The sequence below is a fragment of the Vulpes lagopus genome, chromosome 24 (genome assembly GCF_018345385.1).
Source record: "Vulpes lagopus strain Blue_001 chromosome 24, ASM1834538v1, whole genome shotgun sequence".
Lineage (NCBI taxonomy): Eukaryota > Metazoa > Chordata > Mammalia > Carnivora > Canidae > Vulpes > Vulpes lagopus.
This window is the reverse complement of record NC_054847.1, coordinates 23,032,480-23,051,429: the sequence shown is the minus strand read 5'-3', so window position 1 is coordinate 23,051,429 and position 18,950 is coordinate 23,032,480. Positions and strand designations below refer to the sequence as shown.

General features: G+C 32.1%; 1 protein-coding gene across 1 annotated transcript in view; it reads left to right on the top strand.

Annotated features, from left to right (window-relative positions):
• Nucleotides 1-18,950, top strand: part of LRP1B (LDL receptor related protein 1B) — a 1,815,754-nt gene that overhangs the window by 1,162,596 nt on the left and 634,208 nt on the right. Inside the window, exon 21 of the mRNA XM_041739937.1 lies at nt 14,079-14,261. Within this exon, the coding sequence (XP_041595871.1) occupies nt 14,079-14,261 (183 nt within the window). The remainder of the gene's footprint in view (nt 1-14,078; nt 14,262-18,950) is intronic.

Below are 18,950 nucleotides of genomic sequence, written 5' to 3'. Positions count from 1 at the left end.
GACATGTAATTACCAAGTTACACTTTGAATGTAAACTGCATTTTCCCCCACCTCACAGATGTCTTTTTAGGCTCCTCATGATGTGTACATCTGTGGTCTGCTGGCACTGCCCCTAATATGCTGTGAAAGATAAATTGCCCCAAAGTTAATTTACTTTCATCTCAGAAATGAGATCCCATCCTTCTTTTCTATGTGTATTTGTCTCTAAGTTAAAATGATCATTGCACATTAAGAAGTTTTGGAGAGATTTCTTTATCTTCATGAGTATCCAAAATGAGTGGTACATCCCTTTGTAAACTCATTAGGTAATTTCTTAAGATTGGATTATTATAGAATCAGTGTCTACTTAATGTTAATGACCTTCACCTTTAGAGCACCTCAATTTTGCAAATATGTTACTGAAAAGGGTATACTGTCAATGTGAATACTGTGCATTTCTTATATGACTATGGTAATATATTAAGGAAATGATTCAGATATTCTACATGATTCTTGGACATGTTTCAAGAAAAGAAGGAAGAAAACTTCTTGAACTAATTTATATTTATCAGATTATAAATTCCCTAATCAAATACTATACTTGGTGAATACAAGTCACCAGAATTGAAGAAAGGGAACATACCATTGACTTTGGTACAAAGCAATTAAGACTATTTCAGAGGGTATTCAAATATTTTTACCCATCATTACTTTATGTATTCTGACACAGAAGTTGTAAAATAATCACGACACATAGAATTGTTAAAGCTGATCAGGAAAGTCATTTTGCACATGCAAGGTGTGTAAGGTCATTGCAAAAGTAAAGTAGAAATTTGATGCAATTAGTCATATAATTTAGTCTCAAAACCTGCTGCGGTAGAAAGACCAGGGGATTCTGGCTTGAGTCTCAAGACAGGCTGTCAAAACTGATCAAAGCCACCATATAATTGCTCAGCACTTTGCTGTACATTGCCTGGGTTAAAAGAGCATATGGTCTAGTTTCTCTCCACTCAAATTGCTTTCAAAAAAGCAAAAATACTCTTGAATTAACTTTCACTAGTAAATGAACAGAAGAAACCAGGAATGGAACATTCCGTATATAATCCTTATTTTAGAAAATTCTTGAATTTAAGTTCAATTCATATTCTCTTTTGAAACCACTTTCAAAAAAGAATTTCTATAGTGATGATCATTTTTTTCATCATAACAACTATATGGTGAAAGTATTCATTGCTAGCCCCCTTCTAGATGAATTCATACTCATCTCCTTCCCCCTAATGTTGTGCTGGTCTTTCCTCTCACTTCCAAGATCCCTTATTAGGCAAACGAGATGCGGTATCTTTAGACAGCCCTGCACACACATGCACATGCACACACAGGGTATACAAGAAAGAGAGGCATATAAAGACAATCCATAGCACATGCATTCCTCCCTTGGTTTCATTGCCTGTTTATCATTAATTTAGCCCTGGTTTCTTTTTTGTTCTGACTACTTTGGTTGGCACATTTTTCTATAATAACCCTTTTATTAGGCTACTGGGTAAATAGCTTTTCCAACGGAAAAATAAGTGACTCTCAAGGAATTTGGTATGAGGGAACACCCCCTAGAGCCTTAGGCCTGGCCATTTATTAAGTATTGAAAGGTTCTGTAAAAAGATGGTTTTACCTGTAAGGACATCTAGAGTAAAATTAAAATGAGACTTCGGTCTTTTCTTACAAGTCTTTAACTCTGTCTAGAATGAAAAAAAAAATTTAAAGAAAGAAGTAGAGAGAGAGAAAGAGAGAGAGAGAGAGAGAGAGAAAGGGACTCTGAACATATGCATCTATAAAATAACAAATACATAGAATTAATATTATCTCATTGTTGACAGTTTAATTCATTTGAATTATGTATAGTGTCATTCCTCTACTTTTTGAGGGAATAATCTCAACCATATTTTTCCCAAGGAGTAAGGCATTTTTAAAGTAAACGTATGATTTTTTTTTTTTTGTATATTTAGACAGCTATTCCCCAGGTCAATTTCCACTTAGAAATTGTCGTAAAAATTTATACTTAATAATTGCAGCACAAACTTGCATAATGGAACAAGCTTCTCTAGAATTGATTTTGCCTAAATTTTGCAATTTCTCCTAAATGCCACTTAACTATCCCTCAAATATTTGGATTTTTTCTTTACTTTGAAGGGTCATCTGACCCTGATTTATGGTCATTGCTCTTTAATACCTTCTGTTTGGCTGTCTAGAAAGGGAATATTTACTGCCAGCTGCACTAAGAAAATGAGCTGGGTGATGATAGAACATATGGGATCTCCTATTTACATCACAAATACAAACTAACTGAAAATGTAAAACTAAATGTGTATTGACCTTCAATTTTGATTTATTATGAATAATCTTTAACAAGTTCCCAAATCCATTAGGCAGTTAAGTCTATAACATTATTAGTATGTATTCCTACACATGGTTGTATTCTTCAACTTTAACTGTTTAGCTTTGCTTCTGCTATGGAAACTTTCACTTTTCTGTTGGGCTTTATCCTTATTCATTTATTCATTTGCCTTGCTACTTCCCTGTTCACAGATTTAAGAAGGAAGCTAGGATAATTTTGTCTTTGTAGTTTCATATTCAAGTACAATATCTGATATACAGCAAATACTCAGTAAATAATTATTGAGTGAAAGAGTTTATTTATTGACCAAAATTTGATTACACCCTCAGAATCCAACCTTTATTTGTTTTGTATTATGTATCTAATAACTTATTTTTCTGTTTCTTTGCCTTATTCCCAGATCCTGGAGATATTTTTATGATGTTGTACAAGACTAGATGTATTGATCTATTCATATGCATCTCTTTAATACAGTGTAATCACTTCTGCTTACCCAATAAATATTTGCACTTTCAATCCAGGATTCAATAAAATAAAATAGATATGACATCTCCTTTATCTTTTGTTATTGTTTATTTTTATTTAAATAATCTCTGTCCAATAGATAGTGAATTCCAGAAAGATGGGTAGAGTTTAATTTTTTTTGGTATTTATTATTTAACAGTAAGCGCCAGTGAGAAGATTCCGTTAGCAATAATTTAGTGGGGGAGAAAAGATGTTAGCATCTGTTAGCAAACCACTAATTGCCAGACATTTTACATTTGTTACTTCACTTAATCCTCACAATAAGGATTACTCAGAGAGGTTAACATACTTGTTTAGGATTACACAGCTGGAGTTTGAAGCAAAGATTTTCGGTTCTTTTTTCTCCCATCCTGCTCCCTGCTTCCGTAGCAATGGAATATAACCCACCCGTTTCATTTTTTTTCTAATGCTTTATCCATAACATTTATATGATCTCCAAATAATTACTATATTTTAATTTCATTCTCATTTTTCCTTTAAGAGAAAATAAATAACTTTCTACTTATTACAGGTCATTGTAATGAAACTTTCCAAAGAGCACTAGAAGGAACCTGGAACATTATAGTTAATAACCACAGTAAATCTGCCTGTCTCCTTTTGTTTGTTTGTTCCTATTCTCCTTTCACTCCCACAACTCTCCTTGATAAAGTGGATTCTGAAACTTTGTCATTACAATAGCTGTGGACAGTCTCCCAAAGACAATTTCTTCAATCACCCAAAGTATATGTTAGTCAGCCATGAAAATTTCACCTAATAGACTTAGGAAATTTAGAAAGCTGGAAGAAAATGAAAGATCATTTAGTACAGTTATTTTATCATGCAGATGAAGTAAATGGCTCATTTAAATAAAATTATTCTCATGAGTATTTAACAACAACAACAACAACAACAAAACATGCTGCTTCCTGGGAGGAGCTGATAATGTTCTGTGTTAGAGATTTGAGACTGAAAACTTATCCATAAAGACATTTTCAGGAGAGTTTTGAGATTCAAATAATTATGCTAAAGTCTTTGCAGAAAATTCAGAAAGGTCAGACTACGACCAACCAAAAAGGGATAATATCCTACCTAGGGAAATTGAATCCACCCACAGGAGTCCAAGTATCAAAACTTTATTTGTGGCAGAAGACTTAGGTCACACATTTAAGCATGGAGAGAATGGAAATTAAAACCAGTATCTCTTGACTTCCAGTCTATGTCATATCCTATCTCAGTTGAACCCATCATGTTTTAGCAACACAGCTTAACCCTAACAACATAGAAAACAAGATACCAATGAATACTGTATAGTATTGTATACAATTAGATTCAATCATCTGTTTTGGTTTTCTTTTATGAAAATATTCTGAAGGTGCTTTCAGTTCATTTTTACTAAAACACACAATCAAAGTAACTTATTTCTCAGGTCACTGAATTTTACTGAGAATAAAATATTGTCTTTGAATTTGAGGAAATTAGTAAATGATAAACTCAGCAAAATGTGCAATCTTCTCTTCCAATGATTTTTAATCATTCTCCTTTAAGGAAAATATGGATTATTTTCTGATAAAATACAATTAAAAGCAAATTTAAACTTTATCTACATTTAGAGGTATAATATCTACTTTCAATGAGATACAAATTGTCTGGCTTCACTTAATTTTCTCACAGATTGATTTATTTTCCTCAAGAAATGTTAACACTGAGATATCAAAACAATGTTAATTATTAATGGATTTTATCCATAGGAAATCTCTTTTTGTTTTCCAGGACAAAATAGCTCTTTAAAGGTTATTTTAACCTCAATGCTACAAACAACTTTTACATCAAGAGCAAAGACTCAAGGCTTTTGAAACAATTAATAACAAAATCTGTTTTGAGAATCCACAATGTTTCTAGCAATGTGATTATCAGTATAGTTAAAGGGAATCAGAAAAATATAATTTTAAAAATAAAATATTTTAAAAAGCTCATAAAAATAGGAAGAAAGAAGTCAATTATCTTCATCTTAACTATACACAAAATTAATGATAGATCCACACTCTTAGAAAAAATTAGCTCTTGTATTAAGACAATAATTACGCATCTTAACAGCAAGCAGAGGAACATCTCTTATTTTTTAAACAACGTAATTAATAACAAAAGTCAATAGGTAACAAAAATACTTAATTTTAATGAAGAACCTCAGCCTCTTTCCTCTTCTTTTAATAGAGCCAAAATATAAGGGCAAGACTGAATTAATTTCCATAGTCTAAATTATTATTATTTTTTTATTCTCCAGTAGTGGCTAATGATCAGTGAAATAGTAGGACTTCAGGCATTCGGCAGAAAGTAGACAAATTTAAAACAACAACAACAAACAGAAAAGAGACAAAGGGCATGGATGATCTACAAAATAATTAATTCACCTCTCAGTAATTGAGTAGTGCCACGCTTTTGTGAGAGTAAAGAAATAGGCAATAGAATAGAACTTTGCCTTTTTCCTATAGAAATAGTTGGGAGCTAGCTTCTTCAGAACTTATTTGAACTGTCAGCCTTTGTTCCTTTATTTATGTGAAGCATAACTGAATTTGCACTTAGATATTATATTCCTGCAATGTAGCAATGCAATTTATTCACTTTTTGTTAGGAAATTTATTTTGGTTTTAGGTTGGTATGTGTGTACACATGGGCCTCCCAAAGAAAATTAATTGTCCTTATTTGCATCTAAAACCTTCCCCCAAATAACTTTGGTGTATAAGAGTATCCACATAAGTTGCCATGACATTCCTGGAACAGAATATTCACTGCTATCAGAACCTTTCAGCACAGCATGTTGATATTGTTGATATGTATACACTTAAATGGAATATTCTATGAATCATAACAGAATTTACACCATTTCAGAACAGGAGTCGTCAACTATTTTCTGTAAAAGGTCAGATAGTAAATATTTTAGATTTTGCCTATTGCAACTACCCAACTCCACTGTCCTGGAAGCCATAGAGTATATGTCTAAAATAATTATAACTGTGTTCCAATAAAACTTTATTTACAAAAACAGATTGTGGACCAAAATTGGTCTGCATATCATAGCCTGCTGACCTATCATTTAAAATGCAAGTGGAAATGGTCTAAAGAAACTATAATCTTAAATAATCCTTTATTCCTATTCCATAGAAGTAACTTTATAAGACAATGCAAAAAATAATGGGGAGGAAATAAAGTCTAAAGGAAGAAAAGACAAGCCATTAATAATTTCTAAATAATATTATCTGGCCTTTCCTCAAGCATATACTTTATATGTATATGCTTAAAAACATTCTTTCTACATAAGAATGTTTCACATTATTTTAAAAAATCAAATTAAATAAAGCAATATTTTAAAAAAATTTCCAGTAAGTATTTGATACCTGTTGTGAGCTAAGCGTATTGCCAAACCAAGAAATTCCAAATGTATAATATGTATATTGCAACCTGTTTTAGTTAATAATTGGTATCTAACATAGCTATTAAGGTGACTGGCTAATTTGAACAGTATATAAAAAAAATAGATTTCTCAGTTACACAGACAGTTCAGCAGATTAATACATTCTGTGTACTAAAATTTAGATGATGTAAAAGTTCATCATTCGACATATAAATTCTAAATGGAATGCTCATGGTAGAGTTCCAAATATCAAAACTTAATTTAATTTCATCTATTATTAATTATTATTATTTTTAAAGAGAGGGAAAGGTGGGGAAGGGCAGAGGAAGAGGGAGTGAGAAAATTCTGAGCAGGCTCCTTACCCAGTGCAGAGCCCAATATTAGGCTTGATCTCACAACCTTGAGATCATGACTTGAGCCAAAGTCAAGAGTCAGATGTTTAACTGACTGAGCCACCCAGGTGCCTCAAAACTTAATTTTAATGAACTAAAAAGCAATGTTTTATTTGTTTTACATAGGTTTCACTTCTATACCTTACTGGGGGAGGTAAAGTCATGCTTTGAAATTTTGCTTCAATAAATATATTGTCTATATGTCTATGTGCTTTCAACACTAAAATCATTTTAGTATTGTAATAATCAAACTTGTGCTTAGGTAGCCACATGTTCTTTTCCATTTCTTTTTCTTTAATCTTTTAATAATTTTTCTTCTAAATTTGCTTTTCTAACTGACTCAGACAGTAAACATTAATGATTTGAAATGTGATATCTTTATTTTTAAAGTTCCCATTATATCCCATGAACTAATAAATGGTTTTGATAGTTCCATCCAGCTTCTTATCAGGATAATCTCCAGTGAGGGCTACCTACATACAAGGGTAAAATGAGTTTGCTAGGATTGAAAGTAAAACACAAAAACCATGCCCTGAAAATGTGTTGGGGTAGGAGCGAGGGAGAGGCAGTCAGATTAATAATCAAATGATATAACATCTATAATCTAGATGGCATGCAAACCATCATCAAGGTTCAATGGGATTAAGGACAAATTGAAGAGGAAGGCCCTGGGCTTGGCTTCATTATTAGTTCACAGCCGAGATGATAGTGTCATCACACAGGCAGCAGTTCCTGGGGAATTCATCCCATGTAACATGGAAAAGAGCAAAACAGTGCATCCCATCAACCCCAACACAAGCCCTAGACAGGCTAGGAGGCAGGTTTTAACAAGCACCCTCCCCCAAGGATCTGTAGAAAACAAGGATAGCCTGACTTCCTAAAGGGATGTTAAGGGTCTCCAGAGGCAGAAAGGCCAAGGTGTGGTCCACGCCCTGTTGGCAAATGAAATTATTGATATACTGCCAGACTGATTGTCAGTGGTTTTGGGCAAGTGAAGGATATTTGGGAATCTGGAGCAAACAGCTGCTTTAGGTACAGGAATTATTAATGCATAGTGATTCAGGCTAGGAACTGAGCAGGGACTGACACATGGTGATTATAGGTAATGCAGGAAGCTGAATGCACATGCAATACATAGTGCTTTTTTACTTTGCAAAGCATTTTACAATGAATGACAAGTTAATGTATAAACTCCATTAAAACAATAAAAAAGTCAGGTTTTTTTTCCACCCAGATTGGTCTCACAGTTTAAATAATTCATTATATTTGCAACACCATTATTAGATATTTTCTCAGGGGGGCTTTAACATTTTTATAAGCAAAAAAAAATTCTGACAAAAAAAAGTATGGTGTATTTTTTTCAATCCTAATTTTCATTTATTTTTTAACTTTCGGAGAAAAAATTCCTTTCTGTCTCTGTACAGTTACTAGTCTTCTAATGGCAAGTATTTAGTCACAGTGAATTCATTTAAATATTGGGATAAATTCCACCATCAGTTGCCACATTTCCTTCAGGGCTCTGCATTTATTTATTTATTAGATTCCCCAAATTGTATGCTTGGTTTAAATAGCTTCGGGGCAAAAATACAATAAAATTGCATTAGTTAAAAATATAACCAGTGTCAGCAACATGAAAACATAACAGTAAAACAGCATGAGCATATACATATAAACATAGTCATCATTTTAACACTCCACTGGGACAAGCCATATTACAAAGATAGATTGTTTGCCAAGCCCTGAAGCTTAAACAACTGGGGCCCTGGGGAACCACGTGGGCCTGGAACTCAGGTTGGAATGGTCATCACAGGCTCCTCAGAGGAATGCAGCTCTCCATCCAGGGGAAAATCAACAACTGTTAACAGAAGCAGATTTCATTTGGCAAGAAGGTTAGGAGGAAAGAAAACTCTAATTTTTTTTTTCCTGTGTTTTCTGGCAGAGGACAACATTTCTAAACATCAGCACACACCCAAACCTAACAGACATTGAAAAACAGGTTTTGGGGTATTTTTAGTTTATGTGAGGGAATTGGATGAGACATGGAAAGGGAAGAAATATAAAAATGTGTGTGTATGTATGTGTGTGTGTGTGTAACAGTCTACTGAACTTGTATAAACTTTGAGTGTTTGAGCTAATGAAATAGGAGTACATATATATGTACACATATATACCATATATAAATATATATATTTGTAAATTCAAAGAACCTTAGATTTTTTTCTTTTTCTATTTATTGTCTAAATGCTCCCCATGTGATCTATAAATACCATGTATCTGAGCATGTCAGAATCTAGTGGAAGGTCTTTCTGTGATTCCCAGTAGCCTTCGGACTTAAATTCAAACCATTTAGCAAAAAGCATACGGAGCTATTCAAGATCCAGGCCTTGCCCACTTGTCTAGTTTTCTTTCTCCCCTTCTCCATCACACCACAGAATTTTATGAATGCTGCTGACTTTTGTTCAGAATATCTTTTGTCTCATTCTACTCCCTCTGCTGCTGCCTGACTCGTAATCATGAGCAGAACTCTTTTCCTTTCCTCTGTCGTAAGAATTCATGGTACTGTCTCATTTTCATAAGAGACCAAATCTTACCACTACTTGGCAACAGAATAAAATAAATATTACAAAAAAAAATAAATAAAAAATAAATATTACATTTATTAGAGTAAATAGACTGAACAACAGTACTCTAAATACAAAGCATAAATGTTTATCGTTACTTCATGATTATTATATGAGCTAATTATTTCTCTTCATTCTTAAGCTCTATAGGAGAAAAGACTTGCAAGAAGGTAGAATGGTACAGTGGTAAAGAAAGCAGGCTTTTAATATTAATTATGTGGGCTCAAATATCATCTCTGCTGCTCATCATCTGGGTAAATGCTAACATACTGATTTGTGGTTTTGTTTCTGTGAAATGGGGTGCTCTCAATAAGCAGTCTTAATTTTTTTAATCAAAATCAAAAGGAACAAATGAGTGATTCTTTTTTCACTGGATTTTAATCCATTATAATATGATGGATTTGAAGCACAAGCAAAATCAAATGCTATATAAACTACTATTTACATGCAAGGTATGTGGAATGAGAATTAAAAATAAAAACAGGGAAGTGTGAAATTGGTCTTGGCGTTCTCCTTGGAGTTTTCTGTGAATCAAGAAAAGCTCTGATCCTTTCCACAGAGGGGAAAGATGCATAACAACATAAAGCATCATATAAAATCTGAGATCTTATAAGTCTCTAAAGCTTACCCATGACTTTCTTAAATCTACAGACACCAAAACAAGAGACCAGATCCTAGATAATTGTTTTTTTTTTTTTTAACTGAGTCTTAAAGAATGTTATGGACATTAATAGATTAAATATAAAGAGGAAGGGAATCCAGGCTGGGGAAATGGTATAACTAGGACCAGGAGGTATACGTAAGTGACATGTATGCAAGCATTCTTAAAAGGACAATTGTTTCATCATTTAGATTTGAATATTTATAATGGTGTTATTGTATTTCCTTCTCCAGACTATACTGTCATTCTAAACTTATTTTGATCTGGTTGTTTGTGGTGCCACTCAAGAGACAGTATACCCATCCATAGAGGTTTAGACGTGAGTAGTTTAAGAAGAAGAAAAGCTTCAGGGAAATACCACATTTGTATTTAGATTTGTAAGATAAATGTTTATTTAGAATAAGAAAACAAATGAGTAGATTCACTTATGAAGTACAAATAGACAAACCAAACAATACCAAGCAAAGCAAAGAAAATGCAAATAGAATTAAAAAAAAAAAAACTAACTCAGACAATAGCAGTATACTCTCCTTTTCATCAGTGTCGCCTTCATCTGTGTAACCACAACTTATTTCCAGCTATAAATAACACTGAACTAGAAGGCTAAGATTTTATATGTAAAGTTGCCATACTGCTGGATCACAAGCAACTCTTTTTCTTGAAACAGAAATTTACCTTTTGCAAGTTTCTTTTTTGAATTAGGTTAATCTATCTAGATTTCTGAGTTTACATAAATATTCTTGAGAATTTCTCATTGAGTCATTGAGTTAATAGTTTAACATGACTTTAAAAAACTAGATCTTTGAAACCAAATCCAAAATATATTTAGAAGAGTCAAAGCATTATTTTTACGATAATTAGACATAGAATTCCTTTCATTTATTGAGATTTTTGAGGCAACGTAGTACCTGTAGAAATAAAGGATGGGAAGAGGAATAGAAATATGGTTTTGAATTTGGTATATACTATTTAATTTTATTTAAGCTAATAAAGTGTTTCCTCAATTAGGTGCTTTTATTTATTTTTTAATTAGTTGCTTTTAAATGTAAAATATGTTATTTCTTTTCAAAATTTCCTTATATATTACTATCCTGTTTATTTATTTACTTAGCATGCTGATTATTTCCATAATAATCTAAATAATAACCTGGAAAGATAAAATATTATAACGAGGAAGGACATTTTTAAAAAGAGAGAAAAAGGATTAGCAATGTAAATAAATCTGAGGATGAGATTGATCCAAATAAATTCATTTATGAAAAATTATTCTTAAATTTAGCTCTAAGTTCCAAGAAGCTATTGCAAAAAGAGAAGCATGATGAATTTCAGGATTATTCATGAATATCCATAAAAAGGACTTATAAAGAAGGAATACTAATTTTCACAAGAGAGTAAAATTAGTACTAATATTGAAGCAAGAGTGAAATCAAATTTTCCCTACAGCTTTTCAGAAGTAGATTCAGAAACAAAAGATAATGTAGTTTGGAGTTACCTTACTGTCAACCTACAAGGAAAACAAATCCACTAGGGAAAATACAAAAAAAATGAGTATCTTCAGCTCTTCATTATATTAGCAAGTTGTTAATACATATAATGTTTTATTTACAATATATATGCAATGTGCTTATAATTACATATACATATGCTAATGTATATAATATACATTTTATACACACACACACACACACACATATGTATTATAATGCCCCATATGAAGCAGGAAAACAGTTGTTATCTTGCAAGGATGCTGGCCCAAGAATCTTACTTTTCAAGAAACTGGAAAATCTAGGTTTTGTTTTTTTTTTATAAGAAATCTTTATATTTTTAAGAGGTCAATAGTATGTTTGCCAAATTAAACATACTGAGAGACAGATTCAATATATGAGCTGCCAGTCTTCAACTCTTATTTTACAGAATGTAGAAAAATCAATAGACTATACCTTCCATTATTAAGTATTTGGAATTACTGAGTGACAATTACCTGAAGTACAACTTTTATACATTATTGGCTGAGCTCATACTACAGGTTATAAAATCAGTTGAGCCAAAGTTTGTATTTTGTTTTCAAGGAAGTTTAAGTAGTAAGTAAAAAGAACCAAAGGCCATTTTACTACTGCATGAAGGCTGGCCTCCTCACCATAGAATCACTTAAAGAGCTGACCAGGTCTTGGAACTCCATTTGATTTGTCTCCTTTGCTTTTTCTGAATATTGAAATCACATAGGATTCTCAAATTACCTTTAAAAAGACTCCAAGTTTGAAGACTTCATGATTATCTTATGAGACCTGTCCCAGCATTCTTTACCACTATAGTAGTTAGGCCATCCTGCTAAATAGTGCACTCCATAGGTAACAAATTAAATATGTATGATGGGTGTTTGCTGATATATCAAAGGTGCAGAGACTGTACCATCTTTGTTGATTGTTTGTGTGGAAGAAAGCATTTTGTTTAATTGTGAAGACTCTATATACCCAAATTCAGAATGATTTGCATAACTAGATAAGTAGAAAAAGAAAGTCTCTTTTTCAAAAGGACTTCAAAGCCATCCTAAACTCAATGCCATCCCTATAAGTTGAGTGTGAGAAATAGAAGTGTTCTTTGCAGTGGTTACCTTTGAAAATTAGCCCTATAGGTTTTCTGTGAATTGGAATAACTACGTTCTACGAAAAGAACCCCTTTATTCCTGCTTCAGTGGGGCTTATTTTATATATTTTTGTTGTTATTGATTATTTCTGCATTACTGCTCTAGAAATACTTAAGAATTAGAAGTAAGTCTGTTTTATGCATCTGAATAATATTGTGTCACCTAACATATACGTTTTGGAAGTCCTTAAATAGAGAAAAATTCAGGAAATGAACTATTTATATTCTAGAAAATAACAGGAAAAATAAAAACATTTTGTAGTTAAAATAATTATTTACAGATATCCAGTTTATTCCACATAACAATCCGGTAGACTCTTCATTTTCTGGATAAACACATAGAGGTCTAAAAAGATTAAATAGCTGCCTTGGTGATGTAAGTGATATTGTAAGCTTTGACCTCAAGTGACTTTAATCTTAACTCATAATCACATGATTCTTACCAAACCAACTTTAAGTAATGGATAAGTCAGCTGAAACTGTTTCAAATATGTCATAATTATATAGATTAATTGCTATTATAGAAGCAATGTAGATAAATTGCTGAATATAGCTGTATGAAATAAGCAACAAGTTTATTACATTAAAACTTCGATTTAGAAAAATACATACTAAGATCTTTTTTACAACAGAATTTGGGGACACTGGTTAATATGATGTCTCATAATATTGGATATTAATAAAAATTTAAAATACTGCTAATGATAATCATATTCAACTATTATACTGGAAAGCATCCATATCCCCAACATTTACATTTCCTTATTCTTGCTTATTCTTACCTGTAGAATTTAACTTATATATTTAGTCAACAGATTTTGAGGAATACTATTATCTGGGAACTGTATGAATTATTAATCAATAAGTTGAACCTGAATGCATAGTACCTCATTAAATTCTTATGTGTGTCTGTTCTCATTCTAAAATTGAAATCTTATGTCCTAAAGAATTTGTTTATTATCTGGAGTTTTTTGTTTTGTTTTGTTTTGTTTTCAAAATTTTGGACATCATTCTTCAAAGATATTGTTAATCAGAAAGTACTTATGATTTTTTTGCTATATACATCTTACTGGCCTTAAAGAAGTTGTCTAAAAATGTCAAAAGAGCAACCGAAGTCTTAATATTTAGTGTATATTGTGAAATCTTTTTATATGCCACAGTGAAAAGCCCTTTAAAGATGTTATTCTTGTCTTTCTAATGCAAACCACAACAGAACATCTACATATCTTCCTTTTCCTAATATATGTGACACTTTCAGGAATTCTGTGGGAGGCAAGAAACATCATTTCCTCTAATCATTAACATTTCTAAAATGAATTTGAAAATATCAGAGAATATTATAGCTATTAAACAACTAAAGTGAACATATATTCTCTCTGGCAACATAATAATGCCTGAAAAGAAAAAAAAATATCATCAAGTAAAAGTATAATTTCTCCCCTATTTTTCCCCCTTTTCCTCTCTCTCATTTCAATTTAAGAGATTCGTTCTCCTGCCGGTTGTAACGGGAATGAATTTCAGTGTCACCCTGATGGAAATTGCATTCCTGATCTGTGGCGCTGTGATGGGGAAAAGGATTGTGAAGATGGCAGTGATGAAAAAGGCTGCAATGGGACCTTACGATTGTGTGATCACAAAACCAAGTTTTCCTGTCGGAGTACAGGTAAGCAGAACATTGGTTCAGCTTCTACCTTGGGCTTCCTGGAGATAGAATCCCTTTGGCACATCCTTAGTGTGTATCTTACCTGCATAAAAAAGTATTCTTGTGTTTCTGGTAAGTTGGCTCACATTCTATATTTGATAATAATACTAATGTTAGCTAGTATGGAGAACTATCTATGGGCCCAACACAGCTCTAAAGAATGTTTTTTCCATGAACTCATTTCATCATCCCAATTCACAGTGAAGAACACTGAAGCCTGGGAAGTTTTTAATATGCTCAGGTTAAGAAAAGTCAAAAGAGCGAGCATAGCAGAATTGAGATTTGAAAACATGTGATCTGGATTTAGAGTCTGAAATTTCAGACTCCAGAAAGAGGCATGGGTGCTAAACCCATAGACAGCACTCCTCTTTCCACAGATAAGTCCTCCCCCCTAAATTTCATAAAGATGAATTGAATGAAAGGCAGAATTATATACATTTATTTTCAAGTGCAGTAGACTCCTAAATTCAATTGTGGACTTGCTAGATTTCATGAAGATAAAGGTGATGGCTGTCATTCAAACTGTTGATTTGTTTTGAAAGTCACTGAGGCTTTTATACTTTTATGATGTTAATCTATTATTATGACTGTTGTATTTCATTTTTCTCTACAGAGTAGGTTTGACCTGACACAATAAACCAACTTATTTATTTTCCTCTCTACACCAGATGATGAGTTGAAGTTTAGAGAAAAATTACATTACAATTAACTATTATGGTACAATTTGTGAAATGGGCCATATCATCAAACAAATAATCCATGGAAACAATTCTTATAGATTTCATGATATATTATGGAATCATCTCTGGGATGAGGTGAAATTGCCTTTTTGAACTGCCTAATCTCTTGGTGATTCATTTTGCTCCTTATTAGGTATTTTAACCAAAAAGTAGAAATGAAAAGTTATCACAGCTGTGATTAAACAAACACTCTGGAAACCACATGGCCCATGGGCATTTAAAGTTATAAAAAGAAATTGTGTTTATTTGGACACACTTCACGTGGCCACAATTAAGCATTCAACTAAGAAATACAGAGATAAATATAAGCTAACATGGGCATAGAGAACTAAATACTCCTGAGGCTCATTCTTAATGAGGAAGTTGTGTTTTAAAATGGTTATTTTTCCAACAATATTTTTAAAAATTATGTGACTCTTTCAATTGGTAGGTTAAATGTCTTAGCTTTGGGGTTATTGGTTTAAAAATGTGACTTTAAATTTAGAAATTCTCTTTTTGGAACATACTCTATTGGTTGAAAACTAATAGATGAATAACATGTTAAGTAATAAGGTGAAGAAGAAAATCCTTTTTCTTTACTCACATCAGATTCATTGGCTGTGGCTCTTTAAATCAGATTAACAGATAGATTAATAAGAAAAAAGAAAAAAGTTTATAATATACATATATCATACATGCACATGGGAAAACTCTGATAAGTAATTCTATGGGGTGGTTGAAACTTGAGCTTATATAGAATCTTAGCAAACAATAGTAAATTTGTGAAAAGTTGACAAAAGAAAGGAAAAGCATGTTGAGTTTATAGGGATGGCAAATTATAGATAGGTAAATATGTGGGAGAACTAATGGACAATAAGAGCTAGTTAATAAAATGTGTGCAGGTCCATCTTGGCACTGAATTTCTTTTTTTTTTTTTTTTTATGGCCATAAGACTTCCCTAGAACAGGATTTATGGCAGTATTCATTACTCAAACTTTTATGCTTATATTCAGATAAGGGAAACTATAAGAAGGCTTCTTTCTACATCTGGTGAATCTCAAATGCTTTCAGCTCAAAATAATCCTCATATAAAAGTGGCATATTTGAGGGGTAGCATATGCTGATCCCATACACTGGCTGTCTTTGGAGAATTGGATTCTGAGAGATAATTTTATTTGTGTTGATTTGGGATTTGGATTATACATTTAATAATGTTTTTAATAAAACACCACATGTATGTATCAAAGAGTCATCATGTAAACCAAAATTTAATGTAAAAAAGCAGAACTGAAATAAAATTATGTTGCACTGTAAAAGGGAAATACAGTATAATGTGACTATAACTATAACTGAAATTTGCTAAAACAATAGAATCTAAGTGCTCTCTCTCTCACACACACACACACCTAGTAAATAAATAAAATTAAAAAAATAAAAGTGAAATATGAAAGGTAATAATTTAACCATCAATCTGCTTCTAACTTAATCTGTCGCTTAAACATAGTAAACCACAATATATCAAACAATTTGGGGAGTCATAACTCATAATTATATATGCATACTTCTGAATATTGCAGAATAAAAGAGAACTAAATATAAATATTGGATTAAATATATGTACAATTTGTAATGTTTTTGATATTTTAAAATCTACTCTAATTAAATTATTAGTCTTATAAGCTAAAAGACCTTTAAACTACCCAAGTAGCTGAATTCAGGATTCATATTCATTTTTCAAAGACTTCCAAATGCTAGCTTAAATATTTAAGAGTTTTCAGGATAATCAGTTTGCATTTGGTAGTTACAGTGGCTTTTCTTTTATACATAAATTGCCATCTATTAGAGTAAAAGTGTAGGCACATTAATAAATTACTTCATTCCTCTATAGAAGAGAATGTGAGCTAAATTAAAAGTACAAAACAATCGTTTTTAAGAGCTTCTAAATGAATAAATGAATGACTGAACAAATGAATAAATAAATAGATAAATAAATAAATAAATAAATAAATAAATAAATGCATATTTAAGAGCTTCTTATTTCAAAGGAACTCTCTTTTTTTTAGGAACTCTCTTTGACCAAGAACTACACTCTCTCATCTCTGATCTCTCACATCCAGACCAATAAGTTGCAGTTATATTATTGTTGAGGAATCAGGGGAAGAAATTTCATGTCTACTTCTCATGGAAAACACTCAGAGATGCATTCCTCATTTGGACAAAAGAAAATAAATATTTAATATTATGCAATGATACCAAGATTATGGGGAAAATAGGCCCTCCAGCTGTTGATAAGGATATAAATTTGGCCCAAACTTTTCACTTCTAGAAATTCATGTAAAGAAGAGCAGGAGTACACGAAGTTATATACAAAAAGATTTTTAGTGCAACATTTTAATAGCTCCCAAACTAGAAATAATTCATTGCTCATAGCTAGAGGAACTACTTAAAGTTACAGTGCATTCACACAATGAACTACTAATGTTATTAAGAAGGCATAAGAAAAAAATTCATAAAGATGGAGTTTTATGTTCACACTTTGAATCCTCTCTCTGCTGTTAAAAACACATAAAGATGATGATAAAATATAATAGGAGAAAATGAGAGAGATATAGTCATATTAACAAACAAAATATATCTCTGATAAACTGATAAAATAGAATAACAAATGGTGAGCTGGGCTGAATCTGGATGCCTGATTAGATTGGATTTAGAGGCCAGTAAAGAACAGATGTTCAGATCTTAGGTTTAATGGGAAATAAAGCTGTCCCACATGAAGTTGGGGACTAGAACCAGGCTCACTGCTGAAAATCAGAAATGGGAGTAGGACTCCTTTGCTTTTGAAAGGAGGAGGAAAAAATTATCGCTGGTTGCTTCCTACTTAAAAAAATTTGTGTGCCTAGAGAGATGGGAGGACATAGGCATAGCAATCAAGCCAAGACTCTGACTAGCTTAGGGACTGCAAGTGATAAAGAGACAAATACAGGATGTATTTTTGAACCAAGAGAGGGGGTAGTGATGGAGTGGGCTGAAGTAGAAGCAGAAATACCTGTACATAGTGATGAGTAAACACATAAAGTCAGAGAGAAAATTGAAAACTCCTATCCAAGATGAGATTGAAAAAAAATCCTAAAATCATGAGGATAACCATATCCAATAAAACCAGCTATCAAAAATCAATCATAAAATGAATTTACTCAAGCGTAAGTGAAAATTAGATGTTTAAATGACGGTGATGATTTTAAAAAAGAGTTAAAATAAGTATGTTTGAGATCCTCGAAGAGAAAAAAAAATGGAAAAGAATATCCCTAAATTGAATAAGAATATATATATATATATATATATATATATACACACACAGAAGGTCTATGATATATTGATATAAATATGATGAGCAGAATAATTGTAACAGATAATAGTGGAAAATGATAGAAAGTGATACCTATTATACTTAGGAATGAAATACACCACCATGGAGCTTTAAATAAACTCTAGGCTGGACACAGAGAAAACAAATTGAACAATAACATACAGGTAACTCAGGAACATCACAGAAAAAAAGAGAAAAAAAGAGCAGTTGAGATCTATGTTGGAAGGCTAAAACAGATACTTAAAGAAATTCCATAAGAGAATAAAGGTATTAATACACACACACGCACATGCACACACACACATACACAAACACACAGAATAACTAAGTTTTCCCTAAACTGAAGAACATGAATTCTCATAAAGAAATACATTCAGTCTTTTGGGTAAAATTAATGAGATTAACCCAAACTTCTATAAGTCATTTTGAAATTGCAGATCATCAGATACTGAAACTACCAGAAAGAAAATCAGATTATCTAAGAAGATATTAAGAAATGCCTCAAGAAAATGGAGTAATAAGAAGCTGAGGGAAAAACACATTCAGGCTAATATTCTATATCCA